At 41.7% G+C, this 25631-nt stretch overlaps 1 protein-coding gene across 2 annotated transcripts in view; it reads right to left on the bottom strand.

Moving 5' to 3' along the window:
* Nucleotides 1-25631, bottom strand: part of DIAPH2 (diaphanous related formin 2) — an 824584-nt gene that overhangs the window by 165259 nt on the left and 633694 nt on the right. For both annotated transcript variants that reach the window (XM_075260108.1, XM_075260109.1), the window contains one exon: nt 21477-21641. In XM_075260108.1, coding sequence (XP_075116209.1) covers nt 21477-21641 — 165 coding nt within the window. The remainder of the gene's footprint in view (nt 1-21476; nt 21642-25631) is intronic.

Genomic DNA, 25631 nt, shown 5'->3' with positions numbered 1-25631 from the left:
TCTTGTACATAGGGGCAGTATTATAGTAGTTATATTCTTGTACATAGGAGCAGTATTATAATAATCATATGCTTGTACATAGGAGCAGTATTATAGTAGTTATATTCTTATACATAGGAGTAGTATTATAGCAGTTATATTCTTGTACATAGGAGGTAGTATTATAGTAGTTATATTCTTGTACATAGGGGCAGTATTATAGTAGTCATATACTTGTGCATAGGAGCAGTATTATAGTAGTTATATTCTTGTACATAGGAGCAGTATTATAGTAGTTATATTCTTGTACATAGGAGCAGTATTATAGTAGTTATATTCTTGTACATAGGGGCAGTATTATAGTAGTTATATTCTTGTACATAGGGGCAGTATTATAGTAGTCATATACTTGTGCATAGGAGCAGTGTTATGGTAATGTTCTTGTACAGAGGAGACAATATATTCTCTCTTGAGTCCTGATGAGATGGACATTCAGAATAAAGATGCTATTAGTAATAATCATGATGTATATGGCCTTTCCTATATATATTTAGAGATGTTTACTTCCCATTGATTAGCTGTAACAGGAATTGAACGTTAATGAATCTATTTCAGTTTTCTGCCTCCTGGTGTGATTTTTGCAGTCATGAATTTCTATCCTGAGCTTGGGAAGTGAATGGCTGGAGCGCGGCTCATCACTAATCCTACATGAAAAAGAATGTTGTGACATTTATAAATATACATGACATAAGTACAAGGTTTTGCGTTGCCCGTACATGCGCCCGGTTACGGAGTTCAGTCGTCTTATCAGCTATTTTTAGATCCCTGATACTTTACCTGAAGTCATCCAAGAATGTGATGGCTGACCTGTCAACATCATTAATCCTAATAGGATTTAATAGCATATATTAGGAAGATTGACGCTCTGAGATATTTTCAGCAAAACACTAAAATATATATAGTAGTTGATATAATGAAAAATTATGACATTATCAGGGACAACTGAGCCCTGTACTTGAGCATTACCCGTCGCATTGGGATGAGCCAACGGCATGAATCTTGCGTCAAATCATCCAACATGAACACCCCCCCCCCCCCCCCTCAATGGGCTATAACGTTACCCAGAAGCTATAGGAACAGTCAGTGATGGGCAGGATACATTTTCAATGTTTCCATTACAATGGCCAGCTCACACAACAGTTCTTCAGATATTTTTGTTGGTCCACAGATGTCTTAGATCTACTGGCGGGAGGAAGATGAAGGTCAAGGAGGTTTATGCTTTTAGTTGTAGTCACTGACACCACCAGGAAGAAGCGAGACCTTGTCATGTTTCATATGGAGTCTTCAGAAACCTTCGTCTTTTGAAACATCAAAAGGCATCTGAATCTTTTCCCAAGCTGCAAATAAATGAGCTGGTGCTTCTATGGACAAAGCACATCGCTCCGAAATCTGTATATGTTCTATGTAAATGTTAGGACGAAACGGAACAAAAATAAATCTGCATTTCTGTGAAGTCTCTGGTCCCCGGACTCTGCGGAGGTGTCCTTACTGCCGTCTTATTATTCTGAAGGTTACATTTACAAAGACAACATATGTTACAATGTATATATAGAGTGATCCTAATGTATAAGAGTGGCAAGTGAACCTTGGCTTTCAACCTATACGGCATGGGCATAAGTATGTGCACCCTGTCTAGTGATTACATTTATTTTTCGGCTTTGGATTTCCAACAGATACGTGGAAGATTTTTTTTGCTGCTGAACGTGCACAGACATTGAGTCATAAGTAGATATCATCCAACTTCCACAGGCCTAAGGAGATTCCGCGGACTCAGAAGCTGCCATACAGATGTGTCCATATGTTACTAGTCACATTTAGAGATGAGCGAGTAGTACTCGATCGAGTAGGTATTCGATCAAATGCTACCGTATTCTAAATACTCGTACTCGATCGAATACTGCTAGCTGTTCGAATGTAAAAGTTCGATAGAGAACCAGCATTGATTGGCCGAATGCTATACAGTCAGCCAATCAACACTGGTTCTTCTCCTACCTTTAGACGTCTTCTCCGTGCAGCGTCCCCGCGGCGTCTTCCGGCTCTTCATTCACTCTGCCAGGCATCGGGCCTGGGCAGAGCCGACTGCGCATGTACGCTTGTAGTGCGGGCATGCGCAGTCGTCTCTGCCCAGGCCCGATGCCTGGCAGAGTGAATGAAGAGCCGGAAGACGCCGCAGGGACGCTGCAAGGAGAAGACTGCACGGAGGATCCAGCCCGACCCTCACTCGTGGACTTGGTAAGTATAATTTGATCGAACGTTGCCTACCCCTGAAACGAGCATTTTCCCCCCATAGACTATAATAGGGTTCGATATTCGATTCGAGTAGTCGAATATTGAGGGGCTACTCAAAACGAATATCGAACCTAGGACATTTTACTGTTCGCTCATCTCTAGTCATAATGGTTATGGACTTCAATTTTATATCATATAAAAATATAATATATGAAATTGTAAACAATACAAATCTAACATATTTGCAAATATAAATAATTCTAAATTTTGCACAATTTCAAAGATTTCCTATAACCATCTTAGTGGTGACTGTCTGGTGTCTTGATCAGGTTGCCAGTGGATAGAACCATGAATGCAGGAATTTTAAAGAAAATCTTGTAAACTGTGCAAAATTTTGAATTTGAATTAGCAAAAGTGTTTCATTTTTAATTGTCTACAAATTTAAATGTGTTATGTTCAGGGGAACAAGCCTTTTAAGACACGAATTCAGCACAATATACTGACCTGCTAACAAAAGCATTGAAACGCTGCTCTTCACACATAGATACAAATAGGATAGTTAGCAAATCATCTTGTGACAACATATCACAAACCATGTTGTTTTTAGGAAAGTTGCTTAACTTGTGTTGTGATACCCATATATGCCTACACTCCCCGGCCACTTTATTAGGTACACCATGCTAGTAACGGGTTGGACCCCCTTTTGCCTTCAGAACGGCCTCAATTCTTCGTGGCATAGATTCAACAAGGTGCTGGAAGCATTCCTCAGAGATTTTGGTCCATATTGACATGATGGCATCACACAGTTGCCGCAGATTTGTCGGCTGCACATCCATGATGCGAATCTCCCGTTCCACCACATCCCAAAGATGCTCTATTGGATTGAGATCTGGTGACTGTGGAGGCCATTGGAGTACAGTGAACTCATTGTCATGTTCAAGAAACCAGTCTGAGATGATTCCAGCTTTATGACATGGCGCATTATCCTGCTGAAAGTAGCCATCAGATGTTGGGTACATTGTGGTCATAAAGGGATGGACATGGTCAGCAACAATACTCAGGTAGGCTTTGGCGTTGCAACGATGCTCAATTGGTACCAAGGGGCCCAAAGAGTGCCAAGAAAATATTCCCCACACCATGACACCACCACCACCAGCCTGAACCGTTGATACAAGGCAGGATGGATCCATGCTTTCATGTTGTTGACGCCAAATTCTGACCCTACCATCCGAATGTCGCAGCAGAAATCGAGACTCATCAGACCAGCCAACGTTTTTCCAATCTTCAATTGTCCAATTTCGATGAGCTTGTGCAAATTGTAGCCTCAGTTTCCTGTTCTTAGCTGAAAGGAGTGGCACCCGGTGTGGTCTTCTGCTGCTGTAGCCCATCTGCCTCAAAGTTCGACGTACTGTGCGTTCAGAGATGCTCTTCTGGCTACCTTGGTTGTAACGAGTGGCTATTTGAGTCACTGTTGCCTTTCTATCAGCTCGAACCAGTCTGGCCATTCTCCTCTGACCTCTGGCATCAACAACGCATTTCTGCCCACAGAACTGCCGCTCACTGGATGTTTTATCTTTTTCGGACCATTCTCTGTAAACCCTAGAGATGGTTGTGCGTGAAAATCCCAGTAGATCAGCAGTTTCTGAAATACTCAGACCAGCCCTTCTGGCACCAACAACCATGCCACGTTCAAAGGCACTCAAATCACCTTTCTTCCCCATACTGATGCTCGGTTTGAACTGCAGGAGATTGTCTTGACCATGTCTACATGCCTAAATGCACTGAGTTGCCGCCATGTGATTGGCTGATTAGAAATTAAGTGTTAACGAGCAGTTGGACAGGTGTACCTAATAAAGTGGCCGGTGAGTGTATGTTCAACAGAGAAGGCAGATAAAGGTATTGGTATAGAATGCCTAATAAACTGGCATATAGTGGTTATATAGTGAATACTCAAAAGTATAGATTTTTAGTATCAATGCCAAACATCATTTTTGAAAGAAAAAAAATAAATTGGGATACAAAGATTGTCCTTAAAGCTAGACAAAAAGCTATAGTGTATAAGTCTGCAGTGCCGTACAAAAGTTTTAGGCAGGTGTTGAAACAAATGCTGCAAAGTAAGAATGATTACAAAATAGAAGTGTCAACAGCAGGAAGTGAATGAGGAAAAGAGAAATGTAAATTTATACAATATTTGGTGTGACCTTTGCCCTTTGGAGGAGGAGTCCTGGAAGTGATGATATGGCCCCCACAGATATAGCCCTGATATCATCATCAGCCAGTCTGTCTGGGATGACATGAAGAGACAGACGGATTGGAGCAAGCAACATCCACAGAAGATCTGTGCTGAGTTCTCCAAGATGGCGGCGGGAACAAACTCCCTGCTCAGTTCTGACAAAAACTGTATGCAAGTACCGAGAAGAACAAGGGCAAAGGGCAAAGGTCACACAAAATATTGATGGGATTTACATTTCTTTTTTGCTCATCCCCTTTATTTTATTAATTGACAAAACTAAATTATTAACCCTTCTACTCCTGAAAGCATTCTCATTCCACACCCACCCAAACTAGTCAGCACGACTGTGCATCACATCGATGACACGCTCATATTATGTGCTGAGATTGCACATAATGCTCTAAGGTTTTCATGAAGTTGCCTCCAAACAAACAGAAGCGCCCTGTAACAATGTAGCAGCGAAGGAGTCAATAAGACAATTGTCCGCCTGTCAAATGGTAACGCCGCACAGCCGAGCTGCGAAGGGCAAACTCACAACCTTTTTCTACCAACTTCTTATTTTTATTATTTTTTTACAGTCAGACTTTTCATTATTCATGTCTGCAAAAGTAACTTCCACACCGATTCCCTCGGGGACCCCACAGACGAACATTACATTTGTCCCTAGCGAGTGAGGCGGAATATCTGCGATAAATTCTCTTCCCATTCTGCACAGTGAACACTCTGTGTATAAAGTCTCTATCTAAACTCTAAATTACACCAATTCAGGTCTCTAGGTTTTTCCTAAAAATAGCAGATTTCCGAGTGGAATGAGCGCTTAGACAGGAACCATAACGAATACATAGCTTCTTATGTGTCTTTGAAGTCACTGAGCCGATACAGCCTCTTCCAGTGTTTTGTAATGAATTTTACATACTGTGAATTCTCTACCTGGGAGCGAGGTTCACATTTCTCCAGCGCCTGATGTCTTTCTTTTTTTTTTTTTTTTTTTTACCCTGTCCTAGATTGCTCTGGGATTTGGAGATGATTGCCCTGTCGGCTTCTTATAAAGCGGAGTGGAAGCTTCTCTAACTTGATAATAATCATTATAATAACCTCTAATATACTGACTGCAGCCTATAGTCCTAGCGCCAGCTCCACCGCTACCAACAGAGACGTAAGGGAAGGGACCAACATCCAAAAAATTCTTATAATAAGGCGCCATTAACTTAACAAGGATTGAATGTAGCCACAGGATCAATTTAGAATAATTGGGAGTCGCATGAATGAGGATTATCAGAATGTATAAGAGACTATGGGGTGCTCGCTTTATCGTGAGCCTCAGCTAAAATCTACGCCGCCTACTAGCCACAAAATTGGCATAGGTGATAATGAATTTGGCGCTGCTGATGGCCAAGCCCATGCCCGGCTCCTGTCCACTTTTAGATGAACAGAGGGAGGTGTAAAAATGCTATTTTAGCCACACGTTGCATTAAAAAATAGTAAATTGATAGTTTGCAACTTTTTTTCGCTCAAAAATGTGGCACAGATTCTTAGTGATTGTGCATCTGATCATAAAAGTACAACTGAAATTTGCACTCCATGGCAAAAGTTTGATAAGTGGGCTGTTCCCCCCCCCCCCATGCCCGTCACTACTACTTAGAGATACCACCCATCTTTTAGAGGAGACGAAGCTGGACAAATGTGGTGGCATGTGCAGTGGCAAATGCTTTTTCATAACCCTGCCCATGGCTGCTTTGGCCCAGCCCATTTCTACAGATTCCCTTTATGACCCCCACACAGCAATAGAACCCTTCAATATATAGCACATAGTGATGAAGCCTCCTAACTTCCCACCAAACACCATCTAAGTGGCCCCACACAATAAAATGCCTTCTCGGTAGCCCTGTACAGTATAATGCCCCTTATGGCCCTCACACAGTGTAATGCTGCTTTACTTGCCCTCATACAATTTAAGGAAATCGGGGCCCACATTCCAGAGCAGTTCCTGAAATGCAGAACTATCCTGCTGAATTCGGGAGACTGAAGGAGGCCTCTCAATGTAAAATGGCCCCCTGCAAATATACTCTTTTCCCTGTGGTTAAATGCCCCTAATAACATGATACTTATTCATTTCTCCTCATTAACCCCTGATTATGGGACCCCAGTCTAGGAGCCATAATAGAGAGGATCTAGGTAAGGTCTCTATACTTGTACAGGTATAGCCTTCCTTGCCTTTTTAATTTTGGCTGGACATATTCAGATTTGTGAGTCCTGAGATTGGCCCGTTTCTTTGCGATATACCACAAAATGATGTGCTGCTCATCCCATATGTGTCTATGTGCGGACACCCAGTGTTTGTGCTACTGGTAGCCGCAAGAGTTGTGTATGCATGTTATGTTACTGGTATATTAAATTGGGTTATCTCTTCTCCATCATGGTTGAGCCTGACACCCAATCTCTTCCATGAAAGTGGAAAGGAACCGCACTTTTCGGATATAGTCAACATTGTCCCAAGTAGGGCTCACAATTTAAATTACCTATAAGTATGTCTATGGAGTGTGGGAGGAAACTGGAGATAACCCACACAAACATGGAGAGAACATAAACTCCTTGCTCCTCCGTGCTCCATTGAGCCACCGATCATGGTGGCCACCATTACTTTGACAATGTCCTAACAGGACTGATCTGCTATTCAGGAATGTAGGAACACTAGGCGACCACTTCTCAAAGGATTTTTTATTTATTTTTTGTTCAGTATCAGACCTCCAATCTAAAGTGGTCCTCCACTTTGGTTAGCTATACTATGTGCTCGTGCTTTAATGGTAAACTAATCGGAGGTTGTCCTGCTGCTGGGACTCTCATCCATCAGCTGTAACCTGTGGTCAACTCGAGCACTCAGTGTCCAGTTTCCCTGCAGCACCTCCGCAGGGGAATTGATGTATTACATAGATCCCATTAAAATCAATAACTGGTGTAAGAAATGCATAGATGAGCTGGGGTCTTCCGAGGTCGAGTCTCATGACCAGGGGACAAATCTATCAATATGGATTTTCTATATCAGACAACACCTTTAGAACAATTTCTATAAAATCTCCTAAAGATCTAGTGTTGCTAAGTTACTTTGTCCTATATTTAGGGATAATTTCAGGGTCAGCGTAAGGAAAGCTTAATGAAATTTGAACTCTTTTTCAGCTTTTACAATGTGCGGTGTAGGATTTTGGCCGGGTAGTGCTGGAGGTGAGTTCTGCCCTTGTATTTTATGTTATCATTTATTTATTTACCCTGCAGTGCCTTATTGTATTTCGAGATTCTCCATGTGCTAAGAGACCAATTAGTGCACTGAGGGGACAGAAGCGTTGTCGAGGCGGCCGGGTGAACGGGCAACGTGTGACAGTTCCATGAAGAAAACTTTATCTCTACTATTAACCTCTTCAGAGCCGCTGGTAGAGACATAACTCAAGACCACCTTACTCTTGACTTCACGCCAATCAAATAACTTATTGGAGGTGACATAAAAAATACTGCGGCAAATGTCAAAAAATATATGGACAGATACGTGGGCAATTCCAATTATCCAACATGACGACAGATATATTCTACTGAAATTAGTATATAATAGCTGAGAGTGATATGAAACCTATGAAAGTAATTGTCCACTCCGACCACTTCTTATCTCACTGGAGCCTTGTTAGGTAGACTTACACGTGTTTCTCCCAGTGTAAACAGCAGATACTCAAGGTAATAGTAAGGTACATTAGTGCTAACAGTACACGCAACGCCTCGCGTAGTAATCACACTAAACAAACACTACACAGCCATACGGCACAGTCATCTCCAGGGTTAAACATGTTATTATACGTGGAGAAATATGTGTCACCTTGCTAATGATCGCTCGGGTTATGCCGCCTTATTGTGTGACTCATTTTCATTGTGCCCTATATGCATAATTTAGATTCTTCAATAAATGGTGTTTATATTACAGGCTAGCGTTGCTCTATTGTATAGGAAGGCTCTCATCTGATATGCCGAGAATATCCATAAATGCAGGTCAAATGTTTGACTATTCTTATTTCTAACCAAACTAACACCAGTGTTGTCATGTCCAATCGGAAAGTAGCAGCCCTGCAAAAATACTTCATCTTTTATCCATTAATATAGTACATGATGTAATTTGTAGTGAGTGTGCTGCTCTTACTGGTGGCTTTATCAAAGTTATCAGCTTCTTTTGGGTCCTCAGCTATGTCATGTGACTTTTACCTCCTTGGGCTGAGGCTTTACATTTTTTTGTTGCAGGTTTTGCTGCAGTTTTTTGAGCCAAAGTCAAGAGGAATACGAGACATAAAAGAAACCCCTAGCTGTGTCCCTTCTGTTAAACCCATTCCAGACTCAAAAACTGCAGCAAAATTGGCAACAAAGTCAGCAGCTTTTCCCCAATGTGGGGCAAATGGATTTTCCCATGAACAGAACCATATTTAAATTAAATTTATGGACAATTAGAAGTTGAGCATTTTTGGAAATATAAATAATTTTCAATTTTACAGAGTTTTGTAGATTTTCTCTAACCATCTTTAGTGGTGATAGTTTGTTGTCTTGGTCATTTTCCAATGGATACAGCCATGAATGTGGGAACTTTCTATGGTCTGGGACTTGTCAGAGACAGCCATAATTTGCGTATTATAGACAGGATATCAGGAGGGACACTACATGTATGAGAAGATAACCTGACCACAATAAGGACACCATGGCTGGTTATCAGGAAGGAGGACACTACATGTATGAGAAGATAACCTGACCACAATAAGAACATCATGGCTGGTTATCAGGAGGACACTACATGTATGAGAAGATAACCTGACCATAATAAGAACATCATGGCTGGTTATCAGGAGGACACTACATGTATGAGAAGATAACCTGACCACAATAAGAACATCATGGCTGGTTATCAGGAGGACACTACATGTATGAGAAGATAACCTGACCATAATAAGAACATCATGGCTGGTTATCAGGAGGACACTACATGTATGAGAAGATAACCTGACCACAATAAGAACATCATGGCTGGTTATCAGGAGGACACTACATGTATGAGAAGATAACCTGACCATAATAAGAACATCATGGCTGGTTATCAGGAGGACACTACATGTATGAGAAGATAACCTGACCACAATAAGGACATCATGGCTGGTTATCAGGAGGACACTACATGTAGGAGAAGATAACCCGACCACAATAAGGACATCATGGCTGGTTATCAGGAGGACACTACATGTATGAGAAGATAACCCAACCACAATAAGGACATCATGGCTGGTTATCAGATATGTATCTTCTCATATCATATCATATACCTAGAATAAAGAAGATCCTAGAATATTCCTATATACATGATCATATCCATTTGCAACTGTTCAAGACAAAATACGGTCACCACTAAGATGACTCTAAAGATCTTTAATAACATATTTGCAAACATGGTGCGGCCCCTTTAAACCTATAACACCATTATATTAATGCACTTACTCCTAATACATTTCTATAGACGTGAGGATGATCAGATTTTGCATTTCTTGTGTTATTTCCCAGTACTGTTATATTTAGTATACGATTATAAGATTTACAAACATAATTAGTTTTTTTCATCTGTATCTGTTTATGGTTCACTAGAAATCCAAGGGGTCAATTTTTTTTCTTGCTCTCCCTAGAACCGTAAAATGGTAATTAATGAAGCTTTGATTTTTTTTGGGGACCATCTTTCCACCATTTTTGCTGTAAAACCTTTATAGCGCCTACTATAAAATAGTAATTACAATGTCTCTCTGCATTTTAAGTGTGGACTTCCTTCTGCTCGATATGGCGCCCAATGACCTTCAGAGGGTAAAGAAAGACGAGTTAAATGTAATAAGGATGAGAAATGGATTCATATTGTAACCAGCTTGGACTGGCATTAAAAAGAAGAGTCTATAAGTAAAAGTCAATAATATGTAGCGCAAAGGACTGGGAAGGGTTGTAATCGTCTTCTAATGGGCGGCCAAACCTGTTCTTAGTGCTGCAGAAAATAAGGCTCAAATTAATATGTCCTACAGTGGAGGAGAAATCCATCTGCAGCTATAACAAGGATCTGTATCCAACTCTAATGACCACCATAGGGGAAGTTAAGGGACAACTCAAGACAAGTCAATTATACAGTGTAAGGGCTTATGCACACAACCATATTGCAGCTTTATGCAACCCCTTAACTTGTCTAGAACTCTTACATGGCATCTTAAAGTACCTTCATGTACCTTTTAATTTTACCTAGAAAGTAGGTTTCTTTTTCATACCACATGAGCGATGTGCCATTAGATGGTATATTACAGGAATAATCACAACCAGGGATGTAACTTGAGGGGGTGCAGAGAGTGCAGTCACTGAGGTCCAGGAGCCATAGGGGGCCCAAAAGCACTGGCATCAGTATTGACATTGCAGCTTCCATCTGGTCCATAAGCCAAGGAGATTAACCTAACCACACTAAGGTGGATTAAACTCCTTAGCACCTGGAACCATCACTATCAAGAATTTGCTGTAAGGATGAGGTAGGGGGCCCCGAACAAAAAATTGCACCGGGGTCCACAAGACTTTAGTTACGTCACTGATCACAACCCCAACCCCCAAAGAGATTTTCTGAAAGCAAAGATACCTAGTCCCGGTTGGTCCCTTCCCATTTGCTACTGAATAGGAAGAGCCTTTGCGAGAATTTCCTCAACCGAGAGATTGTATGATTAGCACAAAAGGGATTTGCATTGACCCAAGGGGCATAGAATAGGAGCGAAGAGCAGTGTCAGACTGAGCTTGCTTATGCCCACCAGATAAAATGATATTGAGGGTTCCACAACCCCTAGGAAATGGATCAAAATTCACTCCAGTGTAGATGTCTAATGCTGGACCATTATTTTATTAATCCTCTAGTGGGCCAATCCACCACTGATGGAGAGAAACCACCAATTTTGATCACACGTTCATCTAAGCACGTTCTTATGTAGAATTAGATAACCAACAACCGAATCCTTCTTTCACCAGACATTTGCCACTAGGAAAAATTCTGGGCACCCCTGTATAGATAACATTGTCAGCCAGTCCATTCAGAATCATCAGATTTTACCAATGTTCATATAATGTACATTACCAGGCTAAGGCCCCATGTAGTGTGTCACAGCAAAAGAGCACAGCAGAAACGATCGCAATGGAAACACACTACGATTTTTCACAAAGTTCTCTGTGGACTTTCTGCTTCGATTATACTTATAGGGAAACCGCCGGCATTTCCGTAGGTATAATTGAGATATCGTGATTTCCAAATCCGAAATCGCTACATTTCCACTGCATGTATTTTTCTGCAATGTGTGGATGGGAGATGAAAAGACCCCAGAGTATAATAATAGCTCTTCAAGTTCTAACAAGACAGAAGCAGAGGGCTGAACCTTGGAAATATTTGTCGAAAGGAATCTTGGGAACAATATGCAAATCTGTTTCCCAAGATGTAAATAGGGAAACAATGCCTCTGTTTGCTTCCCTCTATGTCCCTTGAACATCATGCCCGACTTCCCAACAAGCCGTTGCTGCAATGATGCGGAATTTTGCCAAGTATGTATCCCAATAATCTTGTGAGATTTGCCCATCTCTACTCTTTAAGCATCAAGTCAAAGCTTGACCCCACTGTATATGGCCTTACATAAAACTGCTCAGTAAAAAGCTAGGATTTGTAATCAGTAACTTACAATACCCCGACAAAGCAGATTCGTTTCGACTCTGCTACATATAGAATTGGTTCTTTGCGAGTCGGCTATTACACAGCTGTGCACCCCATGTGTTATCCTGAATTTAGCATATCGTGTTTGTGAATATATGTATGGAACTTTGAAAGTTACAAGGAAGAACGTAAAGGAAGGCTGGTGAATATTGCTGATGGGCTCGATTCATGTCCAACCTAAACTAATAATATTCAAGTTATTAATTTATATGGGGAACAGATGGCATTTTAGCTCTTACTGACCAAGCTCCAACAAAACAGATGTTCATGAAGAACACAGATTCTTTAGTAAATAGCCAGAGGCTACACAGTTAGATTAGAGATGCGGCATGTAATCCACTCTGACTACTCTGTATGGGATAATCACTGACACCATTGTCATATAATATCCATAAATCAGAGACACAGACAAAAAAAAAGCAAAGCTCGCAAATACTTCAACACTCGAGATACAATAAAACTGCAAACAAGTTTCCAAATCGCTTCGCTACATCGTATGCTGTCACCGTTTTCCTCCGCCATAGTGGGTGGTCTTATGGGACATTGAATAGTCAAATTGACTTCAAGGACTGACAGGGGGAAATGTTATTGCGCTATGGTCAGGAGCAGGGGTGACCCCTCTATATACCTCAAAACATTTCCCTTATGATTGCTTCTTTAAATGGCCTTGAAATTCTGCCGCCGATTTCCAAGTCCAGACCAGGCGAAGCCAATGTCTATTTTAGATGACAAATTTCGCTGTCAGCCTGTCAGCCACCGGGCTGTGTATTAGTTTGTACCATTGATAAAATGAGAAAAAACCCTTCACGTAAGTAGAACATGGAGCACTTATGTATATTAAACTGGTTATTTCTGCTGAGGCCGTGACCTCTTGTTTAGAGAGCCCTCTGGCTACGAATGAATCATTCCAGTATAACCAGCATGGGGTGCAGGCACAAAACACTTCTCGTTGCATTCAAGTAGCAGGGAAAATAAATCTCATTAATAGTTATGGCTCTCAAAAAGAAAAATGTTGTGTTCTTGGGTTTTTATTTTTTTATTTTTATTTTTTTGCAGTGTTTTAGGTCCACAACACTATCCAAGGTGGTCGTATGGGGTGCCGAGGACCTCTGACCCCTGGATAGGAAATGTAACTATCAACGTGTGTGAGTAAGGGTTAAAATGTAGCAAATCTGGATATTATATCCATGCAGAACCCTGATTTAGACTGAATTTCTCAGTTGCATAAAGACTAGGGTTGAGCCGATCTTGAGATTCCAGGATCAATTTTAAAATCCGATTTCCAATCATTTTCCAGCCGATCCCGATAGTGAAATTTGCTCAATCACCGATCAAGATCCGATCTTTCCCGATCCCAAACACTCAACTCCAATTGTATATTATATATACAGTAGGGTTGCGCCGATCTTGAGATTTCAAAATCCAATTTATGATCATTTTCCAGCCGATCGCGATAGTGAAATTTGCTCGATTGCCGATCGGGATCCGATCTTTCCCAATTCCGATTGCTCAACCCTAATAAAGACGCAAGTCCATCAAGTCCCAACTATAAACCTACCATGTTCATCCAGAGGAAGTCAGATGGAGGACACCAATTGCCCCATACCAGGGGAAAAAAATCCTTCTCAACTCCAAATATGTCAATCGGACTATCTCAAAAATTCTAGTGCCTATGACCGGTGATATTTTTGCTTTCAGTATAGTCCCTTCTTTAACTTCTACATCTTATCAGCCATTACAACATTCTTAGGCATTGAGATCCATAATCTCACCACTCTTACTATAAAAAAGACTCATCTAGGGCTATGGTACGGACCTCAAGATGCAGAGGATGCCCCCTGTCATGATTATAGACTTGGGTGTAAAAAAGATAATTAGAAAGATCTCTGTACTGTCCATTCCTATATCTGTACATTGCAATTGGGTCATCCATAGGCCTTCTTTTTTCTATACTCTTAAGTTTGTAACCATGTAACCAAAAAGTCCTATGTCTATGGCCATTATCTTTAAGAAGTCCAACTCTCTTAGAGTCAAGTCACAATGTGTGTTGGCCATGTTTTATGAGAAATTACTCCTTTAAAAGTCCAAGTTCTTGAGGTTCTTGTTTGAGAAGACCACCCATTGAAAGTCCATCGTATAACGTATTAACCCTCTTATCTAGCCCTTCTAGCTACGGTATATCCTATGGATGTGTTATTTTTTTCGAAGTTCAAGTTCCCCGGTCTCTGTAAAAATGAGGTCCTACAGTATGTACTGTATATTGGCCCCCTTCTTTGAGACCACCACCCTTTTAAGACGATCACTTATGGTGGTTTTGGATGGTTGTCTTAAGGTGCAGTTTTGGTCTAGTAAGCAACCATTCCACATCATACTACTGCTCCAACTATGGCTTATTGATCTGTTGATCGGCTCAGATAATAAATACCCCTATTTTAGTACACAGTATAGGAGCAGGGCCTGGGACTTGGCATCTCCTTGTAAGTGTAGAGCAGCCCTGATCAAGGCGAAAGGCTCTTACATTTCCTTTTAGCATTTAATCGATCAATAATACATTAATGTCATCAGGAGTCTGAACAGTCTTCAAACAAATTGAAATGAGATTAATTTATATGTAATCATATGTCCAGTAAGAGTAAATAGCACATGCGGTCTGATTACATTTATCTAATGCATTGCTTGGAAATGTGCACCGCAAGGCATTTCTGCCTGTAATAATTCTCCATGGATTATACAATTAGTCTTGACTGATAGATGAATATGCAGAAGAAATATGGTAGAGTTAAAGGGTTAAAAAATAATCCCATAATTAAACTGTGAACGAGGAGGCGCCCATAAAATATCTCAAAACTTAATGGGTCAGGCAACTGTGGTTTCTTGGGGTGAGGTTTACACACAAAGAATCCACCTGAATATTGAAGGATGTGCCTAAGATTGTAGCAAATTTCTTAATGTATCTTAAGTAAAGAGAAGCAATAGTCTGTATTATGTATGTCATACGTCTTTTGTGTATGCAGCCCCTATACAGACCTATGTGTTTACACAACTACAGACTACCAACAACTCAATGTAGTCAGATCCTCCCAATATGTGTTACTTTGTTCCTTCTTCCAGGTAATCTACTGATATACTTTGATAGAATGGAATAGATCATGAAGATGGGAGGATCAGACTACACAGAGTCTGCTTGTAGTCTGTAACCATGATGACATATCAGCCTACATATTGGCTAAAATTAGGGTTGAGCGATCGGGATTGGTAAAGATCGGATTCCGATCGGCGATCGAGTAAATTTCACGATCAAGATCGGAATTCCGATCCCGATTTTTTTTAGGGGGGGAGGATCGAGTTCTCACGTTAGTTCCCACAATGCTTGGCCACTGGTCAAGCTAAAAAGCTAACATTAGGGTTGCACAATCTGGAAAGATTTGATCGCGATTGAGAAAATATTGCGATCGGCTGAAAAATGATCGAAAATCGGATTTTAAAAACGATCCTGAAATCTCAAGATCGTCTCAACCCTAGCTAAAATGCAATGGTAGGAGATCTTTAATTGAGACTATAAATTGCTTTAGACCAGGGGTGCCCAATACGTCGATCGCGATCGACCAGTCGATCGCAAAGGACGTATGGGCCGATCACAGGATGTAGCCAGGGATCCCCGGTGTCTGCTTGTTCACAGTTCAGGCTGAAAGTCATCTCCGGACACTTGCAGGCGGGGCCGCCTCAGCCCTGACTGCGAACGAGTGCAAGGCCCTTGCATCTCCAGATGTCTCTCAGCCTGCGCTGTGAACAAGCAGACACCGGGGATCCCTGGGCAGCCGCCTTGCTTCCGTGTTGTGGGCATTCTGTGGCTTCCCATCATGCTGAGCGAGGGCCACTACTAGGTAACCACAGAATGCCGCTGCCTCCTGCTCTCACGCTCCACCCACAGGCCCCGCCCGCCCCAACAGGCCCCGCCCACAAGAAGTGGGTAGTAGATTTTTTTTTTTTTTTTTTAATGTAGATTGTGAGCCCCACATAGAGCTCACAATCTACATTTTTCCCTATCATTATGTCTTTTTTGGAATATGGGATGGAAATCCATGCAAACATGGGGAGAACATACAAACTCCTTGCAGATGGTTTTATGCCCTTGGCAGGATTTGAACACCAGGACTCCAGCGCTGCAAGGCTGCAGTGCTAACCACTGAGCCACCGTGTGGCCCCCAGATCTTTGGACTTGGTCATGTTATAAAGTAGCTCATATGCTGAAAAAGTGGGAGCATCCCTGCTTTAGACTCTATGTAGTAAATGGTTGCAAAAGTGCACACACACTTTTAGAAGCAGTGATTTTTTTAGCCAGCCATGGGGGGGGGGGGGGGTAATCAGTGGGGTAGTTATATGGGATCAACCGCTCCAAAGTATTAGCAAAGAACAGATGGAGGACTGGCCTAAGGGTTTTGCTGGCCTTTGCTCATACAAGTGATAGATAGGGAATGGTAAGATCTGTCTTGGTTATCGACCCTTCAGTTGGATCCTATGACTTAAAGGGAGTGAATTATTACTATCTTAAATTAAATACATCACATGGCATCTTAATCAAACCCTTTGAAGAATGATTTCTGCTAAAGTATCTTATGAGTGTTTCCATTAAATTGCTTATAAACAAAATTTTAACTTCTTTCTATTCTGCGCAGATTTTCCTGCCTGCCGTATGATACAATTAAAGCTGACACGACCCGGGCGACTCACTGGCAGGCTGAAGCTCTTTTCTAAGAAAAAGTAGAGTCCCAAGAAGTAACAAATGAAATCTAAATGCTTCCGATTTGTGTGTTTGTGTGGATTTGACAAGTAAACATAAGCACATTGCTGAACACCTCCAGAAATGAATTATTAATGCTGCAGACAGGAGAGCGGGGATCCTGCCGAACACCTACCCAGTGATGATACTCCGAGTCATGCTGGAACAGTGGGCAGCCATGCGATATAATATAGGGTGGCGGATCCCCCAGGGTTTAGGTGGAAAACTCCACAGCTGCTAAAAATACAATCTGCAGTTTAGGCTCCAGTCGCTTTGACTTAGCTTTATCTCGAGGAACTAAAAATTAGATTTGCTTTGTTGCAGAACAATGTAAATGCATCTATCTCCCATAGGTAGAAGTGACCGTTCTTCATAGCAAATTTTTTTTTTATAGATATAACAGATGAAAGCAAACTCCTACATACCCTGTTCTACTGCACCAATGTGTCTACCTGTATAGAGCTCAACGTAACTCTCTTATCTCACTTTCACCCACTAAGTTTCCCACTGTGTTGCTCCTTCCCATATCTCCGTGCTCATCTCCATCTTGTGCTGCACCAGTTCTCTGGAGTGTGTTACCATAGGCAAGCAGGGAAAATCCCAATAGTCAGAGTTTCAAGTGAGCCCTAAAATACTTTTTTTTTGGAAAGCTTATCATATTTCCCAATGGGAGGAATATGCAAATCTGTCTCCAAAGATGTAAATAAGGAGACAGTGCCTCTGTTATGCTGCCCTCTATAGGAAGCACCCTGAACATCATGCCCGACTTTCCCAGAAGCCTTTACTGCATAATGTGGGGCTTTTACCAAGTCAATTTCTCAGCTACGGATGGCCGTTTCGGTCTGGTTGGACCTCGTCAGCGCAGCTTAGAGAGAACTGACTTGGTAGAAGTGAGAAGCTGAGAGACCAGATTATGGGGATAATATCACTCTTTATGGAGAGACCACTTATTAGGGGTGTGGAGACTTATATAGCCATAATCGCTCAGCCTCTCACTTCTACCAAGTCAGTTCTCTCTGCGCTGCGCTGATGAGGTCCAACCAGACCGAAATGGCCATCCATAGCTGAGAAACTGACTTGGTAAAAACCCCACATTATGCAGTAAAGGCTTCTGGGAAAGTCGGGCATGATGTTCAGGGTGCTTCCTATAGAGGGTAGCATAACAGAGGCACTGTCTCCCTATTTACTTCTTGGGAGACAGATTTGCATATTCCTCCCATGTTTCCTTGCAGTGGAGTGACTATGACTGTATAAGTCTCCACACACCTAATAGGTGGTTTCTCCTTAAGGAGGAACATTATCCCCATAATCACATTTCCCAGTGTGACTCTTCTACGTTTAGCCAATGTCTGCCCTAGTCCTCAGAACCTACAGTTCAGAAGAACTGAAACCCCAACACAGGTGTGAACCTAGTGTCACTTGGGGCACATGGACTGATCATTTAGTTACTGTAGAGCTAGTTAATATGTACAGTATATAGTATGTTATAGCTCACACAAGACAAAGTAAACCAGAAGAACATACAACAAATTTTTGGAAATATTTGAATAAATCCATCATTCATATACTGTAAAAAAAAACTCAATGAGATCTATAAACCTACAATAAAGAATGGTGAAACAGATTGCCCAAACCATAAATTATGTTGCAGAAAAAGAGAAAAGCCTCCTAGTCTTCAGAGGTGGAAACAATTATCCGAATCGCTTCAATTTACAGGCGGCCTTCATCGGAATTCCATTAAAAATAAAAAAGTATTGGCTGAGAGAATTAGATGCATTAATGTCCCGACCATCTAGACAGTAGGGATGAGATAAAAACTACACACATGGATTACATGCAAATGCAAACACATCTAAGTGCTGCTCTTGCTTCCATAATGAAGGTAATATGATGACACCTTTTAACAATTCTCCCAAAGCTCTGACAACATGGAGTTATCAGGACATGCATGAAACTGAAGTATTACAACAAGTGGAGAAACACTCAATGGACGTTGCCAAGAATACAGGAACGATTCTTTTATAGCAAAATGCTAAATCCAGTTCGTAATGACCTTCAATCTTTATGGACTTGTAGGGTGATAAAATGATATCCTGTCCCTTTAACAACACACCGACTCCAGTCACCATAGTATTATTTGATATTTTGTCTACTCCTTATACACATATATATACACACATACACCTTCCTCCTTCCCTCCATAGAACTGCAACAGTAACTTATTAAGGAACCCTTTGCTGGAGAATTGAATGCGGAGAGGAAGTGTTGGCTCCTTGGGGACTGATCACTATTTTGTTCGCTCAGGTTTGATCAGAGGAAGAAAAGTTAGTTTTGGGATTGACATTGATTGCCTAGGATTTTAAGAGAAGGAAAAGAAATACAGGAGTTCATTGTAATCACTTCTGAAGTCACCCGGAGTCCCACAGGAGCAGATGTCAATTTTCATAGCGTCTTTGGTTTCCAAGTTGAGCTAAAACATATAAATAGTGAGATCGCCATCTTTACCATTCCATTTGTTCTTCGCAGAGGTGTCATGGACAAAAATAATATGTCCACCAATTTCCCACATGTACCCCACAGATGTGGCCATGTTTAACTTGACACAGATCACTGCTGATGTCATCAAGTAGGCTGGAAGATGGCAATGGGAGAGCATAGGACAATGCAAGGGAGCCCACTAGAGGTGAGGGGTAGTGAGTGGTTTTCGGCATGTCCCCTGGGCTTCCAAATATTATCCTGGGAAGGGGGGGTCTAAAGAGACTCTGGCATATAATAGTAGCTATTCCGGTTTGGAGCTGGGTTATTTATGAATTTTCCCAGAAACCAAACTCTAGGGAAACCTTGGAAATATTTGTGAAACAAGTCTTGTCCAGTTCTGTTTTCTCTATTTTTGGGGTGCTGAATTACATTATTACCAGGACTGTGGAGTTGAAGTCAGTTTTTGGGGAATTCGGCAGAACCTCTCTGATTCTATCCCTGGCTTCAAAGTGATACCATTTTACAGCAATATATACTTATTACAGTATTATACATAAGCCATTTACAAGAAAATAAGACCTAGAAGCAAAAGTTTGGCTAAGGACACCAGAGCCCCACTTGCTACATCTATGACCCCTGTCGGTATTATGTTTCTTCCGATTCTATGAGTTCTGTTAGATTTTAAAGTCAAGTTGATGGAGATCACGATGATTTTTCCAATGAAGTCAATAATAATCATTGGCTACTGTTGGGATCTGTCATAGGATGGATCTTGGTTTTTGAAGGATGGGATAGAAGTTTCCTACAATATTCTCTCCATAAGAATACAGCCAATCGTGTAATTGATCTTGATATTGAACAGGACGCCTGAAATTTCCTGCATAAACCTCATCAGAACGTAAACTATCAAGCTACATGGTATCAGTTTCACGCAGTTACAGCCAGTCGATAGACTTCCTTTGCTTCTCCACCTGGGACGGCTGTAAATTCCCAGTAATGGCCAATCATCTTTGTTTGGATTTTGTAGGATTGAAAACTTTTGCCCCACTGCTTAATTCCCTTTCTTGCGAGTGTTTTCATGGCAGGGCTCCCCATCGTATTACCGCCTCTTTGCGGCATCCGTCATTGAGCCGCAGCTGAACGTTCTATATCTATTTCAAGAACAAAAGCCTTCAGCTCTCAGTCATCAGACAACCTGCCGCTCCTTCATGCAATAGCAGAACATGAAATCAATTGGATCAATATGTATACAGACAAAAGAAATGTTTCGGCTGAAAACAAAATGCCTGAATAAATATTTGAACATAGGAACATTGGAATGGATGATGCATGAAGACTTTCCGGCTATCGAATCTTGTGAAAGAAGGACATGATGGGGCAGATGGGAACAGGTATCGTAGTGTTGGATCTTTTGAGAAAGGGACACTATTGGCATTGAATAGGCAGATGGGGCCCATAAATGACCTCATTGAGGTGAACTGGTGTGAATATCGCACTTCGTAAACTGATTCTTATCGTAAAAGGGACCCATGAAACTTTTTGTCACTTTGGAAGATTCCCTACTTCTTAAAGTCTTCTAAAGTCCAAGTTTGGAAAGTGTAGGCAAACACTGGATAAAGTTAAGCTCATACACGTCATACAGAGTCCTCTCCACCATTCAGAAGTTCAACGAGAACCCTCCAAGACGATGACTTGCCCCAGCTTACCTTATGCCATTTATAACACTGATATCTTTGGGTTCTTCAGGCATCATATGTGATGGCTACTTCTGGAAACTCCAGTTATACCCCACACGTTACACATTTTAATGCCACCCTCTTGATACACAAGAGTCGCTGTCTACGTTGATAAGAATACAATGATGTCTCTTTCTTAAGAAAGCTCTATTGAAATTTGTGCACACAACAAATAGAAGAATAGTAAAAAGACTTTGTACTCACCAAAAACAGCGATCGGAAGCTGCTAAGATCTCCAAAGAATTCTTCCACGCTGACTGCTTTGGGATCGAAGGTGAAGTACTCTCCCAGGTTATTGTAGAGCTTGTTCATGTTGTTGTACATGTTGGAAAGCTTCTCGCACTGCTCCCGGGCACTCTTTGCAAAGGTGTAAGTACTTGCTAAGGAAAACCTCTTAAAATCTGGATGTTTTCTACAAACTTGTGCAGCGCACCTTGTTCTCCAAGTAAAATATAATGGGTTTATATGGGGATGTAGACAAAGAACATGAAACTTTTCTATCTGAAATCTTTTAATAAGGCTAATGTATGTCTGAAGGCAATCTATTCTGGATGTAGCAGTGCTGAATCTGGCATTGGACTTAGTCCAATGGAATCAGCTAAGATAATTCACAAAGGTTACCTGGAGAGTCCTTGTATTTGTCTTTATTGTAGCCCTCTGAGACTGCACCTTCTCATATTTGCTCTACTTTTTTGTCTTTAGCGTTACACCTACGGGGAGGGGTGATTTTCTCCATGTTGGATGCTTGCACTCCTTGAATGTTTCTGGATCCTTTTTGACCTGTGGTCACATAGTCGGTGGAAAACCGGCCTGAGAGAGGAATGTCTGTGTAGTGTAGGATCCCATCTGAATGAGGTTACCTTGTCGGGGCAGGTGGACTCTCACAGTGTGATCAAAACGTGGACCAAAAATCTCAAAATTTTAAAACTATAGCAGTAAAGCAGTTTAAGCTGTACATACTTATTATTGGAATAAGGCATGGCGCCCTCTACAGAGAGCTGCTGCATTTGTCTGTTTGTCTATATTGCAGCCATAGCAGTGAGCGCCTGTTCACATTTGTTCTACTTGGATTTGCTGTCTTTTTGTCTTTTGCAGATAGACAGCTAAATAGATTATGATTTGGTTAAATTTCAATTTTCTCATTAAATTATACAATATTGCAACGTAATAATAAAACTCTCATTAGGCTACAATTCACAACATAAGCAGAGGGCTGCTGAAGACAAAGGCACATATAGAATAGATAACATAAGACAAGAACAGATCTCTAAAGCTGATCATCGTATGGTCCACATATCTGGGCATGTAGGAACGGAAGAAAAGGTAAAAAATGACAGGAAGGGAGGGAGGAAGGAAGGAAGAGAGGGAGGGAAGGGAGGGAAGGAAGGAAGGAAGGAAGGAAGGAAGGGAAGGAACGGAGGGTAGGAAGGAAGAGAGGGAGGGAGGGAAGGAAGGGAGGGAAGGAAGGAAGGAAGGAAGGAAGGAAGGAAGGAAGGAAGGGAGGGAGGGAGGGAGGGAGGAAGGAAGGGAGGGAAGGGAGGGAGGGAAGGAACGGAGGGTAGGAAGGAAGGAAGAGAGGGAGGGAAGGAAGGGGGGAAGGAAGGGAGGGAGGGAAGGAAGGGAGGGAAGGAAGGGAGGGAGGGAGGGAAGGGAGGGAAGGAAGGAAGGAAGGGAAGGAACGGAGGGTAGGAAGGAAGAGAGGGAGGGAAGGAAGGAAGGGAGGGAAGGAAGGGAGGGAGGGAAGGGAGGGAGGGGAGGGAGGGAGGAAGGGAGGGGAGGGAGGGAGGAAGGAAAGGAACGGAGGGTAGGAAGGAAGGAAGAGAGGGAGGGAAGGAAGGAAGGAAGGGAGGGAAGGAAGGAAGGAAGGGAGGGAAGGGAGGGTGGAAGGAAGGAAGAGAGGGAGGGAAGGGAGGGAGGGAAGGAAGGAAGGAAGGAAGAGAGGGAGGGAAGGAACGGAGGGTAGGAAGGAAGGAAGAGAGGGAGGGAAGGAAGGGAAGGAGGGAGGGAAGGGAAGGAGGGAGGAAGGACGGAAGGAATGAATACTGGCTAAAGGAAGGATACTGTAGGTCTATAGATAATAGGTACTACAGAAAAAGAAAGGTACTCTAGGTAGACATTGTACATATATACTGTAGATAGATAGATACTGTAGATAATTATAGATAGATGTACGACAGATATTAGAAACATATAATATGATATATACTATAGATAGCTACTTAGATACTGTATACATACTCTAAATAGTGTAGATAGAGAGATATGATAGATAGATAGATAGATAGATAGGAGATAGATGATAGATAGATAGATAGATAGATAGATAGATAGATAGATAGATAGATAGATAGATAGATAGATAGAGAGAGAGATAGATAGATAGATAGATAGATAGATAGATAGATAGATAGATTCCCTTTGCCATGGCTAGGAATTGTTCTTGATGTTCCCCGCACAGACATGTCTATATTACTGGGTCTTAGTAATTGAAAATCTTTATCACTAAATGGCTGAATACAAAATAAGTACAAGTAGAGAAATGTAGACACTGAACAGGATAAACCTGCAGAACTTCCAGGAATCAGCAACAAAGTGCTTAGGAACCTTGTCGAGATTTTGTGAATAGGTTTTCACAACCGAGCTCTTCCTAATTTTGTGTCTTCTCTCCATACGATCAATATGTAATGTGAACTACAGATGTAGCAGCCTGTAACTTGAATCTGATAACTTGCCCTGGTAGATTCCTCATTTTAGACACCTTTGCAGCCAAATAACACCAGATCTATACTTCCAATCTGTAGTTTATTGTTTTGGGTAGAAAAGACGCCTGAAGGTAAGTCCACAAGAACTTGGAAAGCAAGTAGATAGGACTCATCCACATGCTGGAACTTTCCTTATGGATATTAACCTGCAATATGGATATTTAAATCTATAGCACGTCTATTCCTGTTGTATTCTGGTCCCGGATATGTTGTGAATAGGGTTGAGCCTATCTTGAAATTTCAGGATCGTTTTTAAAATCTGATTTCCGATCATTTTCCATTCGAACCCAATTCCGATCCCAATGCAAGTCAATGGGACTTTTTAAATAATCGGAGATCGGATTTTAAAAACGATCCTATTCACTACACAGCATGTAGTCCAAAAATTGTTTCAATTCAAAACAGCTGCAGCACCTAGTTCATCTTGGTTCGGTCTGGTCCTCTGTCCTTCACATGTGTTCAGAGCGCCCTGCGCCCCCCCCCCCCCCCCGCCTCCCTAGACTAGTATTGTAGAGATACAGTGAGTAGGCAGGGCTTGGTGCAGCTGGAGAGTGTGGGCAGGGAGACGTGAGTACATCACTCACATCTCCCCTCCCAGTACCCGCCTACACTCTCCTAAGCCCTGCCTTCTCTATAATACTAGTCTAGGGAGGCAGAGGCGGGGGCGCTCTGAAGCCACATGAAGGACAGAGGACCAGACCAGCAGAGGCAGAGGCAAGCACTTCTGAGCAGGTAAGTTGAGCGGAGTTCATGAGTAGATAGATATTACTGTACATTGACTTGTCTAGTAGATAGACAAGTCAATGTACAGTAGTATCTATCTACTCTCGAACTTGCCTCATCATCCTACAGCAGCGCAGCACACAGTGATTTACCGCAACCTGCCACAATTCTGCTTCGTCCCTGTTGTACTGTATATTCAGCTGAGTATACGGTAAAACAGGGACGAAGCAGATGAGTGGAAGGCTGCGGTAAATCCATAAGATTGAAGGGGGTTAAGCGGCCGGCCGCTTCCATTCACTCCTATGGGTGCTAAGCTTTTCCCACAATGATTGGCCAGTAGCCAAGCATTGTGGGAAATAAGCCCTGATCTCGATCCTACCCAAAAAGATCGGGATTGTTCAACCCTGGTTGTGAATTTTCTAAACTAATTTCAATAGACAAAAAAATTTGCAAGGACAGCTTTAAGTAAAGTGGTGCATTGTCTGCAGATATGGTGTAGATCTTCTACACTATTGACCTTTCTTTAGTTTTTTCAGGTTCTGATGGTACAACAAATCAGCCCAAAAAATTTGCAATTCGGTGCCGATTTATCTGGTGAATTTCCCTGGAGATTGCTTGAAGATTTGCAATGGCGTTTAGCTGGCCATACACATTAGATTTTAGACTAACTCTAAAATGAACATTCATCGATTGCACAGACAAATGTTCTAAACACACAAACAAGAATGTTCCAACGACCGTTCGTTATGCAAAATGAATATTCATTGCACAAACATTTGGGTTTCTGAACAACCCATATCGAGTCATTCCTTGCTTCGAGGTGTCAACAACTAACCACGGAGAAGTCAAAAATTCACCCAATGGATACAATTTG

Source organism: Leptodactylus fuscus, chromosome 11, assembly GCF_031893055.1.
Source record: "Leptodactylus fuscus isolate aLepFus1 chromosome 11, aLepFus1.hap2, whole genome shotgun sequence".
NCBI lineage: Eukaryota > Metazoa > Chordata > Amphibia > Anura > Leptodactylidae > Leptodactylus > Leptodactylus fuscus.
Note: the sequence above shows the minus strand (reverse complement) of the source record. Positions and strands in the feature narration are given on the sequence as shown.